Raw genomic sequence first — 13,883 nt, forward strand, 5'->3', positions numbered from 1 at the left:
ATGGGATGCTTAATTTTTCTTGCTATTTCAAGACCAAATGAAATGTTTTTAGGGTTGCCTATAGGTGTATTAAAAAATATCCGATCCGTTGACCCGTCAATTCGGTTGAAAATTATCGAATATTTATATTGAAAATATTCGAATTTCTAGGTCAAGTACCCGGCCCATTATTTATCCCAAGTTTTCGGGTCGAGCCCAGCTCACAAAATACTACTTAACCAGGTACCAGCCGACCCGATACCCTATACCTTTTTAATTTAGTTTTTTTTGATATATTTTAATATATTTCTTTAGTTGCATTTATACTTTTAATATTTAAGTTTTATATTTGGATTATGTAATTTGAATTTTTAAACTTTATTTCTAAATTATGTAATTCAGATTTTTAAGTGTTTAAATTTGTACGTATTTTAATTTTAAAAAAAATCAGTGCATAATTTTTTAATTTGAAAAACAAGAAAACTAGGTACCCTATTACTCGAATCAACGAGTATCCTGATTATGCGGGTACTCGACTTGTAGGTACCTTAATGTTACGGTCCGATTTTTTGGTACCCAGACAATCTGGATACTTAATACTTTGGGTACCCAAAAATGTGGTTACTCAGTTTTGAACCCCCTAATTACTTATGTAGTCTATAAATATTTGTATTTGTTGAACATTATGGGTGTTTGGATGGGGAATGTGGGATTCCCATGAGAATGAAATCCACATTTTCACGTTTGGTTAGCCCGGGAATTCTATTCCGGTAATATAAGATTACTAATAGTGGATTTTTTGGGGTATATTATCTGAAATGTCATTACCTTCCTTTCCTTAGGTATTATTGAATTACCGGTGTTTTGGATTAAAATGCCCTTAAATTTTTTATTTTTTTTCAAAAATATCATTCTTCTGTCATTGAATAATAAAAATTTTACGAATGTTAAATTACAAATTTATCCTTAAATTATTTTAAATTTACAAAAAAAAATCTATAATTAAAATTTTATATGAAGTTCAGGGGTTAAAAATAAAATTTTACCCTTTCATTAAACATTTTTTATTTTTTTAATTTTGTAAAAAAATATATAAATATTATGAATTTAAATTTTTAAAGAAAATATATAAATATTTTCCAACTTGTAATATTATACAAATATATAATAAGTACAATTTGGTCAAATATACATTCCAATAATCTTTTATTTCTTTAACCAAACACGGTAATCTTACATTCCTACTAAGCCAACCAAACACAAAATACAACATTCACAGTAATCCTATTCCCTGATAATCTTACATTCCCACTGGTAATCTTACATTCCGTGAACCAAACGCACTCTTTGGGGCAAACTTGTATAATTTTTTTCTCATCGGGTAAGATTCTCTTTGAATGTTTCTAGAACTTCGATGGAGTCACCCCATTTGTGTATTTTTTACAAGACTAGAAATGATACGTATAGGATGTACTAATGAGGTTGGTGAAAACATGTAACACTTTTCAAAATTTTAAATTATTATATATTTTAAATATTTTTATGTATTTTTATTGAAAATTTATTTTCGTTCTTCTGGACTTTTATAAGTTCTTATCTTTTTAAAATTTAAAAATTCGTCATTAACATAAAAAATTTTATTCGTCTCTGGTATATATAGATTAAACCCGATGTTGGTTCATGTTTTTTTTATTTGTGTATTTTAAATTTAAAACGACAGTTAAGAGTCTAACGATATATATATATATATATATCCACTGTAATAATTAAAAATTTTGTGATATTCTGAAGATTGATAACAAACTCCTCTGATGAACTTTTTCTCTTTTTTTGGTAAATAATGAAATTAAACTATTTAAACAGTAGTATTGTGTTGAATATATTTTAATATTTCGATATAACAAATTAAGTTAAATGAATTTTAAGATTTTCCAAAAATATTTTCTAAGTATATTCAATATAATTATTCGAATATCAAAATAGTATTCTAAATCTTTCAAATGTCATTTTTAATCCTTACTAAAGTGTAAAATTAAGTTTTAATCTTAAAATAATTTCAAAACAATTTTATAAAATATTTCGAACCATTTCAAAGCCAAAATTTTCATATTGCTCAGAGGGAACCGATTCCCCCTGAATGGTTTGGCTCCGAGAATTCCAGTATGCTCGGAGGGAACCGATTCTCCCCAGGGGGTACTGATTCCCCCCATTGTTCAACGGTCGAAATATTTGAATTTTACACTTAGGGAATCGATTCCCCATTAGAGGTACTGATTCCCCCCACGCTCCAAGAAATATTAATTGTTTTCACACTTAAACGGCTCCAAAAACTTCATTAATGATCCCCAACATTCAGAAGTGATTCAAAGTGTATTTAAGCAAGCTTAGAAGCTATTGATCAATAACAAGAAACATCAAGCAACTAGAATCAAGAGAGAATCAAAGAGAAAGCATCAAACCTCAAGTTTGAGCATTTCAAGCCTATTTTTCATTCAATATTCATTTTGCTTTCAAGAATACTTATTGTGCTCAATTGTATTCATTCTTGAGTGTTCTTTTCTTTGTTCTAGAATTGTGCAAACAATCTACATTGTGATGATTTCCTTGTATGTTTGCAAATTTGTATTGTTCTCTTTGGGAGAGAGTGTTCTCAAGAATTTGGGGTATAATTCTTGAGGGTTTGTAAGGTTACTCTTTGTCCTCAAAAGAAAGACAAATTAGTGAATTTGTAGAAAATCCTTAGTGTGAATAACTAAGGTAGTGGACGTAGACTTTGGTTGTGAAAGTCGAACCACTCTAAATCGCTGTGCAAATTTCTTTCAATTTTCTGCAAAAGCTTCCATCAAAATTTTAATTTCCAATTCACCCCCTCTTGGCCATATTCGTCAATCGATTAACTCATCAATTGGTATCAGAGCCTAACTCATTTGAAGGTTTAATCGCCTCTTGAGTCGATTCAGGAAGAGTTACATCGATAATCAAAGTCATCAATGGTCTCTACTTCAAACTTCGACTTCGGTCTCGATTCGATGCCCGTCAACAAGCCTCCTTTCTTCAATGGGGCTAACTATGCCTATTGGAAAAATAAGATGATGTACTTCATTCAAGCAAGTGACATGGGAGCATGGAATTTCGTAGAAGAAGGATACATCAAGCCTCTCACTCATCCAAGATTGTAGAGTGAAGGAGAGACAAAAATGTTCCAGCTCAACTCCAAAGCCATCCATATCATATTTTGTGCTCTTGGACCAGATGAATACGGAAGAGTTTCATCTTGTACAACCGCCAAAGAAATATGAGACAAACTTCAAGTCACTCATGAAGGTACCGATGAGGTAAAGAAATCTAAAATTAGTATTCTAATGCATAGCTAAGAAAATTTTAGGATGAAACCAAATAAAGATATCAAAGCTATGACAGATAGATTTTCAATGATTGTCAATGGTCTCAAGTCATATGGAGAGATCATTTCAAATGAAAAGATTGTGAGGAAGTTAGTCTACTCCCTTCCAAAATCGTGGCAATCAAAGAAGACGGCAATCATCGAGTCTAAGAACCTAACATCCTTAACTCTTGAAGAGCTAATCGGTTCACTCCTCACTCATGAATTGATGCTTGAAGATGAGGTGGACCTTGATAAGATTGAAGAGACACCAAAGGAGAATGAGAAGAAGAAAAACATTGGAGTTTCTCTCAAATCCACAAAAGATGAGAGTGACTCGGATGAAGATGATGAGGAAATGGCATTGTTTTCCAAACGGTTCAGAAAAATGATGAGACATTACCGAATGAGAAAATTCAAACAAAATGAAGGCCTAAAAAATGAACCAAAAGAGAAGGACCCGATCATTTGCTATGAATGCAAAAAGCCGGGGCATGTCAAATATGATTGCTCACAATTGAAGAGAAAGGGGTCAATCAAAGAATAAGCACAAGGCTCATGTGGCTACATGGAGCGATGAAGAAGGTTCCGATGAAGAAGAACAAGAAGTAGCAAACTTGTGCTTGATGGCATTCGGGGAAGATTCTAAGGTAACCTCTAACTCATCTGATTTTGATGATATATCCTATGATGAGCTATTAGAGGAATATAATGGGTTGGCTTTGGATTATGAGAAATTGTTTTTAAAATATAAAAATGATGTTTCAAAATTGAAAAATGAAAATAAACTCATATCCAAAACCAACAACGATCTTGAAAGTAAAATCAAAGATTTGCAAATCAAACTAGAAGAGTTTGAAAAGAAAAATTTGGATTTGCAAAATTTACTTTCAAAGGTCAATGATGATCATCAAAAGAAAATTGATGATCTTAAAGCTTCTTTTGATAAAGTTGGAACAAAACGTTTTGAAAATGGAGAAAATTCAAAATCCAACTTTGTTAGAAAAAGTTTTAAAAACTACAATCATAGAGGTCCCCAAAGAACCACTAATGGAAAAATTATTAGAAGTATATGAGTTCCTAAAGAGCTCATTACTACTAAAGATAAGGATATCCTACACAAATGGATACCTAAGGGGACTAGGATTTTGGAAACTAATGGATATGGACCCAAAAGAATTTGGGTACCAAAAATTAGAAATTAATCTATGTTTGTAGGAAAATTCGCATTACTACAAGGCACGGGAAACAAATCCAAATTCATGGTACCTGATAGTGGATGCTCAAGACACATGACCGGAGACAAAAGCCGGTTCATTGAGCTTAACGCCAAAAATGGAGGAGAAGTGACTTTTGGTGATGATTCAAAAGGTCACATTGAAGGTATTGGTACTATTGGTAATACCTCTTCCATACAAATTAAGAATGTTTTATATTTGAATGGATTAAAGCATAATTTGTTGAGTATTAGTCAATTATGTGATAAGGGATTCAATGTCATATTTGAAACTAATGGTTGTAAAGTCATTGACATTGCATCTAATAGGATGAGCATATACATGATGCATTTAGACTCTATAGAAATGACTAATTTATGCCTAGTTGCAAAGGATGAGCATGATAGTTGGTTATGGCATAGGAGACTAGGACATGCTAGTATGAGTGTTTTGCAACGGTTAGTTCAAGGAAAATTGGTTCAAGGGCTGCCTAAACTAAAATTTGATAATGATAAAATTTGTGATGCTTGTGCTAAAGGAAAACAAAAGCGAGTTTCTTTTAAATCCATTAATGACGTATCAACTAGTAGAGTATTACAATTGATCCATATAGATCTTTTTGGGCCAACTAGGACTACTAGTTTGGGTGGAAAACAATATGCATTTGTCTTGGTAGATGAATATTCTAGATATACTTGGGTTCTATTTTTAAGCACGAAAGATGAAGCATTAGAACATTTCATCACATTTTCAAAAATAATCCAAAAATGAAAAAGGTTACTCTATAACTAGTGTTAGGAGTGATCATGTCACTGAATTTGAAAATCTTGGATTTATTGAGTTTTGTAATTCTAATGGTATTAGCCATAATTTTTCAGCACCTAGAACCCCTCAACAAAATGGAGTTGTTGAGAGAAAAAATCGAACTTTAGAAGAAATGGCTAGAACCATGCTTTGTGAAAATAATTTGTCAAAATATTTTTGGGCGGAAGCCAAAAATACCGCTTGTTAGGTTGTAAATCGAGTAATGATTAGGCCAATTTTAAAGAAAACTCCATATGAAATTTTCAAAAATAAAAAGCCTATAATTAGCTATTTTCATCTTTTTGGATGTAAATGTTTTGTTTTGAACAACAGTAAAGAAAACCTTGGCAAATTTGATGCTAAAAGTGATGAAGGAATTTTTCTGGGTTATTCCTTAAATTCTAAAGCTTATCGAGTATTTAATAAAAGAACTTTAGTTGTAGAAGAGTCTATACATGTTGTTTTCGATGATAATCCCCTTCCGAGGAAGGATTCTTGTGTGAATGATGATGTAGGTATTATAAATACAAATGAAGTTAGACATGACGTTGAAGAACCATCATCAAAGGAAGAAACAAAAGATGAAGTAACTCATGATCCTCTTGAGAATCCAACCATTGAAGAAAGGGAAGTATCTTATCCAAGAGAGTACAACTATGTCAAGGATGGTGAGATTATAGGTGATCTATCCAAAGGGGTAACAACTTGATCTTCTCTTAGAAAATATTTGTAATTATGTTGCATTTATTTCATGCATAGAGCCTAAGAATATTAAATAAGCATTAAAAGATGAAAATTGGATTATGGCTATGCAAGAATAATTAAATCAATTTGAGAGAAGTAAAGTATGTACATTAGTTGAAAGGCCTAGTAATAAATCTACTGTAGGTACTAGATGGGTATTTAGGAATAAGCTTGATGAGAGTGATAATATAGTGATAAACAAGGCTAGACTTGTTGCTCAATGGTATACTCAAGAAGAGGGCATAGACTATGATGAAACATACGCTCCCGTAGCTAGGATGGAAGCAATTAGAATGTTATTAGCATTTGCATATTTTCATGAATTTAAACTATATCAAATGGACGTTAAAAATGCATTTTTAAATGGTTTTATAAAAGAAGAAGTGTATGTGGAACAACCTCCAGGTTTTGAAGATTCAAAATTTCCAGATCATGTTCTTAAATTGACAAAAGCACTTTATGGTTTAAAACAAGCTCCTAGAGCTTGGTATGAAAGACTGTCAAATTTTTTAATTGAAAAAGGTTTTTCAAAAGGGAAGGTTGACACTACATTGTTTTTAAAGCATAAAGGTAAAGATTTATTAGTAGTTCAAATTTATGTTGATGATATAATATTTGGTTCTACTAATGATGTTCTTTGCCAAGAATTTTCTAAGCTAATGCAAAGCGAATTCGAAATGAGCATGATGAGGGAGCTCTCATTTTTCTTGGGATTCCAAATCAAGCAAATAAAAGATGGCATCTTCATCAATCAAGCTAAGTACGTCAAAGATATGCTCAAGAAGTTTGGACTGGAAAATGGGAAACCTCATGACACTCCAATGAGCTCTTCTACAAAGCTTGACTTGGATGAAGGAGGTAAATGTATAGATGTTAAATTATATAGGTCAATGATTGGATCTCTACTTTATCTAACTGTAAGTAGACCAGACATTATGTTTAGTGTTTGCTTATGTGCTAGATTTCAATCATGCCCTAAGGAATCACATTTACTAGATGTTAAGAGAATCTTTAGATACCTTAAGGACACTCATAGTTTAGGACTTTGGAATCCTAGAGACTCTAGCTTTAGCTTGCATGCCTTTTCTGATGCGGATTATGGAGGATGAAAATTAGATAGGAAAAGCACCTCCAGTACTTGCCAATTCCTTGGAAATATGTTGATTTCTTGACTTTCAAAGAAACAAAATTGTGTTGCATTATCTACCACTGAAGTCGAATACATTTTAGCTGGTAGTTGTTGTGTACAAGTTTTATGGATGAAACAACAACTTTTTGATTATGGAATTGAAGTAGGTACCATTCCTATCAAGTGTGACAATACTAGTGCTATTTGTCTCACTAAAAATCCCATCCAACACTCTAGAACTAAGCACATTGAAATAACACATCACTTCATTAGAGACCATGTCGCTAAGGAAGATGTAGTTCTAGAATTTGTTGATACTTTGCACCAATTAGCGGATATCTATACAAAACCTTTAGACAAGGAAAGATTTTGGACACTTAGGAGAGAATTAGGTTTGACCAACCTATCTTCACTTAGTGTTTAAAATAATTTTAGCACTTTTAAGACTAAATGAAAAACGCTTAGAATAGTAATTTTTTATTGCATTCATTGCTATTAGTTAGGGGGAGTTTATGATTCTTGATGAAAATTAACTTTATGTTCAAATATAGTTTAAAGATCAATTTGATTGTTTGAACATGATTAATTTTCAATATATGTGTTGTCAATACCATTAGAGAAAGTTAATTTAGCACGTTGTGTGTTTAAAATCGGATTTTAGCATTTCGATAACCCCTGGGGTTCTGGATTTTAACACGGGCAGAACTCCTAAAAATCTCAAACCCTCTTCTTCTCTCATTGCCACCGTTCTCCTCTTCTACTCTCTCCATATCTTCACTTTACCTCAAAACAACATTTTTAATCGAAATTCTCTTCAAATATCTTCTTCTAAACTTGCTAGCATCATTAAAATCATGCAAACAACATCAAAATCCACTCAATCTCATCTTTCAAGGTAAATTTTTCTAAACTCTCTATTTCATTGATTTTGAACATATGACTAGTTTTAATTAGTTCTAGATAAAAATAGTGATCGGGCATTGATTGTTTAGTGATTAAAACTAGATATTACAACTAATTTAATAAAAAACACAAGAATTTTCCAAAAATTTTGAAATTTTCGAAATAAAAAAAATTGTTTTTCAAATTATTATGTTTTAATTGAATTGTGTTGTTGTTATGAAAACTATACATATATTATTTTTCAAAACCTTATTTTTCAATAGTTTTTAAAAACTTTGCCCATTAGGATTGGTTTAGAGAACCTTGAAATATTATGGACTCAATTGAGTTTTGGGATTGATTGAATTGCATACATGTGTTTTCTAAATTGCAGGTTATCCATTCTATTTTGATTTCCTAAACCATGTCCAATCCTAAACGTGCTAGGTCATCATCCAGTCGCTCAAACTGTCAATCCAACCCACCTCCAAATCCTCATCCTATTCCTGAAATTCCAATTCCTAATCTTAATCCCATTGATCCTAATATGACTATCCAAAACTCGTGCTTCAATCATCCTGGTCCTAGAAATCATCATTTTTTGTATTATCAATATTTTGACTCTTACAAAATTAGAGAAGAATGTATCCCTTCTCGTCAAACTATGATAGATATCGATTTTAAATATCTTCCTTTTTTACAAAAGTGGAAATTTGATAAACTTTGTGACCTTGAACCTATAGTTTACCATCAACTTGTTCGCATCTTTTATTCTAATGTCGTTTGTGTCAAAAACCGAGCTCAAACTGAAACCATAGGAGTTCGTTCCTACCTCCTAGGACAATTCTTACATATTGACTCAACTTACATAGCCAAAGCATTAGGATTAGATAATGATGGTATATCAAATGAAAAACATGTTTTAGGTTCTCGTTATAAAAGAAAGGATAGTGCGAGTGTCTTAGACCTTCATGATCATTTTCTTCATCTAATGATTTCTTGGTGGTTTCGACCATTCGGAGGTCGTTACTCTACTCTTCGTGCTTTAGATCTTTGGTGGTTACATTGTTTCCAAAAGAGTATTAAAATAAACATACCTCAGATTATTTTTGCTGAAATCGTTGAAACCGTAAATGTTGTTCCTAACAAGAAACTCTGTTCATCTCTAGTTTACGGTTGCATTCTGAGTAATCTTTTTTCTAAAACCGGGCTTAAAGTAGGTCTAGATGCCGTCTTTCCTCTAAAGAAACAAATTAATCTTCTTTCCTTAACGAGAGAGGGATGGATAAAGGATAAGGAAATCGGTGAATGGGTTCGATCTTCTGAAAATACTCCGGGAGCTAGTTTTTCACGAGCTCCACCAGAAGCTGACGACGATCCCGAGCTTGAACAATTAATGCGAGACATCGATGAAGCCGAAGATGAGCCTGAGCAGCCCGAGGAGCAAGCACAACAAACGAATCAAATGCCTCCATATTTTCAATCTTTTATGGATACATTCGATTTCCGATATGCTACCATAGATTCACGCTTTACTTCTATAGAGTCTCATTTATCCACAATGGGAGCTCAACAATTGGAAATTCTCTAGGAGATATGTACAAACAATGAAGCAATCAACGCTCGTATTAATGACCTCACTCATGAGATGGCCGCTATGCGAGCTCGTTTTCCTCCTCTCGATCCTCCTACAGATGCTTGATTCTGTGTTTTGCTTTAGTACTTTGAACTTAAAGCTTATTGTTTAAACATTTTGAATGTTTTTGGATTGTTTTCTTTTTGTTGTTGGATATTTGAACTTATTTGATGGATTATGGATGTTTGAACTTATATATTTGGTGTAGTTAAATTTCTTCATTATTGCATCATTTATATCATGTTAAATATATATGACCAATTTTACCATGTCACATTGTTTATGAATATTGATTGTGAAACTAATGGCTAACATTTCTCTTGATTGTGATCTTAGCAGCTTAAACTATATATATATAATCAGTTGGCTGAATGATTTCAAAACCTTGTTTAATATCTTTTAAAAGTCTTTTTGATTTAACAAAAAGGGGGAGAAATGTTAAAAGCGTTTTAAAGAGGAGTAGTGTTAGAGTAAGGGGGAGTAATTTCAAAACTTGACTTCAAAATCTTAAAATTACCAAAATGTTTTGTTATATCAAAAAGGGGGAGATTGTTGAATACATTTTGATATTTCGATATAACAAATTAAGTTAAATGAATTTTAAGATTTTCCAAAAAGATTTTCTAAGTATATTCGATATAATTATTCGAATATCAAAATATTATTCCAAATCTTTCAAATGTCATTTTTAATCCTTACTCAAGTGTAAAATTAAGTTTTAGTCTTAAAATAATTTCAAAACAATTTTACAAAATATTTCAAACCATTTCAAATCCAAAAATTTCCAGATTGTTCAGAGGGAACCGATTCCCCCCAAGGGGGTACCGATTCCCCCCCAAGGGGGTACCGATTCCCCCTGAATGGTTTGGCTCCGAGAATTCCAGTATGCTCGGAGGGAACCGATTCCCCCCAGGGGTACCGGTTCCCCCCACTGTTCAACGGTCGAAATATTTGAATTTTATACTTAGGAAACCGATTCCCCATTAGGGGTACCGATTCCCCCCACACTTCAAGCAGAAATATTAATTATTTTCACACTTAAACGGCTCCAAAAACTTCATTAATGATCCTCAACGTTCAGAAGTGATTCAAGGTGTATTTAAGCAAGCTTATAAGCCATTGATCAATAACAAGAAACATCAAATAACTAGAATCAAGAGAGAATCAAAGAGAAAGCATCAAACCTCAAGTTTGAGCATTTCAAACCTATTTTTCATTCAATATTCATTTTGCTTTCAAGAACAGTTATTGTGCTCAATTGTATTCATTCTTGACTGTTCTTTTCTTTGTTCTAGAATTGTGCAAACAATCTACCTTGTGAGGATTTCCTTGTAAGTTTGCAAATTTGTATTGTTCTCTTTGGGAGGGAGTGTTCTCAAGAATTTGGGTATAATTCTTGAGAGTTTGTAAGGTTACTCTTTGTCCTCAAAAGAAAGACAAATTAGTGAATTTGTGGAAAATCCTTAGTGTGGATAGCTAAGGTAGTGGACGTAGACTTTGGTTGTGAAAGTCGAACCACTCTAAATCGCTGTGCAAATTTATTTCAATTTTCTACAAAAGCTTCCACCAAAATTTTAATTGTCAATTCACCCTCTTGACCATATTTGTCAATCGATTAACTCATCATACTGTGCACTCTGTCTTCATGAAGCAACGGCAGCACCATCACCGGAGGGTCTATCCACTTCACACACTCAAAAGTATTCTGATCGGTCAACTTCGCCAAATCAGCAACCTTATTCCCATGTCTGGAAATATGAATAAACTGTACAATCCAGTTTTGTTTAAACAACTCAGCTATGTGATTTACCAAGGTCACCTCATAACACCCGATTCAGCCATTTTTATTGCCTCTGATGACTTTTCTACCTTGACCCAATTATCGAAGTCTAACTATTTGTGCATGAAGAAATAATTCTAAACATTAAACTTGATAAAATTTAATGGTACACTATGTAAATAAACATAAACAGACAAACAGTCATGCAATTAGGCAACCATGCAATAACCATACCTTGCATTATAACAATATCACAATGATAAAATAAATGGTGCTTCTGTTTACTTATTCTTGAGTACGTCACATTGATATATTTGAGCATAAAAACCACCACAACCCCATTGTTACTATCAACAATATTGATTCTATACTTCTCAACATTTGAGCATAAATCAATCACATTAACCAATAAAAGTTTACATGTTCACGAAAATAATATCCCTGCAAATACACCATAGATTTGATTGTCATGTTTATTTTCCCATTATCATTTTAACACCAGCAAAGATATTGCAACATAGAGGGGTTAATCATATCCTGGCAAAGTCCATCGTTTTCTTTCCTTCATGTTTCTTGCTTAAATGGTGTCTGAAGTAATCAGAGAAGAAGACTTCCTTATACAATGGTTGCTCACCACTCTCCAGCACTTCCGACAGAGGACCGAAAACTGCATCGGGTCGTGGATTCATAAAAATGGGCACTGAAACTCTGTCCTTACTTCCATTGGCGACCACCCGATGTTCAATGCTTTTGTAACTGTCATTACTCATTATCTGTAGCACGTCTCCTATGTTGATTACAAGAGCCCCATTGATTGGCGGAACATGAATCCAGTTATCGTCATCGTCGGTTGCTCGAACGTATAAACCGCCATTGTCATCTTGTAGAAGAAGACTGATTGTCGTTATGTCGGAGTGAGGGAGTACTCCTGCGCTGAGATCCGGGTTCGGACAACGTGGATAGTAGTTGAAGTAAACTACGGGTGCAGACATTAACGCATGTTCTCTAGTTTTGTCAATCTCTTTCACATTCAGTCCCTTCAATAGGACATCCAGCAGTTTCCTTATCACTGGCTTTGCACTCTGCATGTATTTAATCACTTCCTCCCTGTAAATAAACGCACCAAAGTTGAAGCATTGACAATGGCGGAAATGTCTTAAGAAGCTGCTGAAAAGTAACATCTTAGAAACCTAACACTAGATGAAAACAAGTTTATCTGAAAACTCATTAATTGACTCATTTATAATTAAGGTTAATGTTCATGAACGTTAAACGATCATGTTAAGGAATACTACACGAATATCTTTAAAAATAAACAAACATTACAAGATTTGAAATTGACAATAAACATAACCGAACATAAATTCCTTCCCAAATAAATAAACAAACACTAATTCAATCTTATTCATTCAAATCTCACTCATTTACACCCATATTAATGCACAATTAAAGCAGAAGGATCGAACATATATATTACCTGCAAACAGGGGGCCATGAGGGAAATGATTCGAGATCCCGAGGACCACAACGAAAGCTCAGGAAATCTCTCCACTCAAGAACATCCTCTGCTTGCGGAACAAAGCTTGTTTTCAAAGCCACTGTATCAGTCGGCGAATTCCCGGCCCAGTACTTGTTTCTCTCTTCGTACGGTAACCCGAAGAACCTATGAGCGGCTTCCTTGACGGCGTCGAGAACTTCCAAGGGAACTCCATGGTTAGTTATCTGAAAGAAACCCCATTTTCCCGCAGCTTCGCAGATCGATTCGGTCACCTTCGGGTCGTCCCAATTGGAAACATCGATCACTGGAATCGATTCGTGAGGTAAGATATTGTTTGGTTCCAATCTTTCGCCGGTTGGAAGAATGTAAAGCTCGGGAACGGTTTCAATGCCTGCATCGACTAAACCCTTGATCCCATTTCCTTTGTTTACGACGAAATCGAAGATTTTCTCTGAATGTAGGTGTCTTGGGGGCATATTGCTGGAGATGTAAGAGTCGCACTGGTTGAATAGAGTAGACGAGACAGTTGAAATGAATTAGTCTGTCTGAAAGATGAATAATTGAATATGTTATCTTTTTATACGTAAAATAGTTTATAACCACAAATTTAATAATTTGAATTTAAAACCATTAAAATGAGTCATATGTGGCTATTGATGAGTTATAGATTTGATACACCTTCAGATATAATAATTGGTAAGTCAAATGTGGCTGTTGGGATTGTTAGGTAGTAGTGCTTTTGTTGATCCTTTCTTAATTAATTTCTAGGGATGTGTTGTTATGCATATTCAATCTCTATTTTTTACTGGTGGTTACATATCTCTGGAGGTTT

The 13,883-nt window shown here is 33.4% G+C and overlaps 1 protein-coding gene across 1 annotated transcript; it reads right to left on the reverse strand.

Moving 5' to 3' along the window:
- Positions 1-11,854: 11,854 nt before the first annotated feature.
- LOC120144265 (feruloyl CoA ortho-hydroxylase F6H1-3-like) lies at positions 11,855-13,595 on the reverse strand. Its single transcript, XM_039158369.1, has 2 exons — positions 13,031-13,595; positions 11,855-12,660 (listed from the first exon to the last, which is right to left on the reverse strand). Exons 1-2 carry the CDS (start codon positions 13,525-13,527, stop codon positions 12,084-12,086), a joined length of 1,074 nt encoding a protein of 357 aa, XP_039014300.1. The 5' UTR covers positions 13,528-13,595; the 3' UTR covers positions 11,855-12,083.
- Between the last annotated feature and the right edge of the window lie 288 nt (positions 13,596-13,883).

Source organism: Hibiscus syriacus, unplaced genomic scaffold (assembly GCF_006381635.1).
Source record: "Hibiscus syriacus cultivar Baekdansim isolate YM2019G1 unplaced genomic scaffold, ASM638163v2 tig00110885_pilon, whole genome shotgun sequence".
In the NCBI taxonomy this organism is placed as follows: Eukaryota; Viridiplantae; Streptophyta; class Magnoliopsida; order Malvales; family Malvaceae; genus Hibiscus; species Hibiscus syriacus.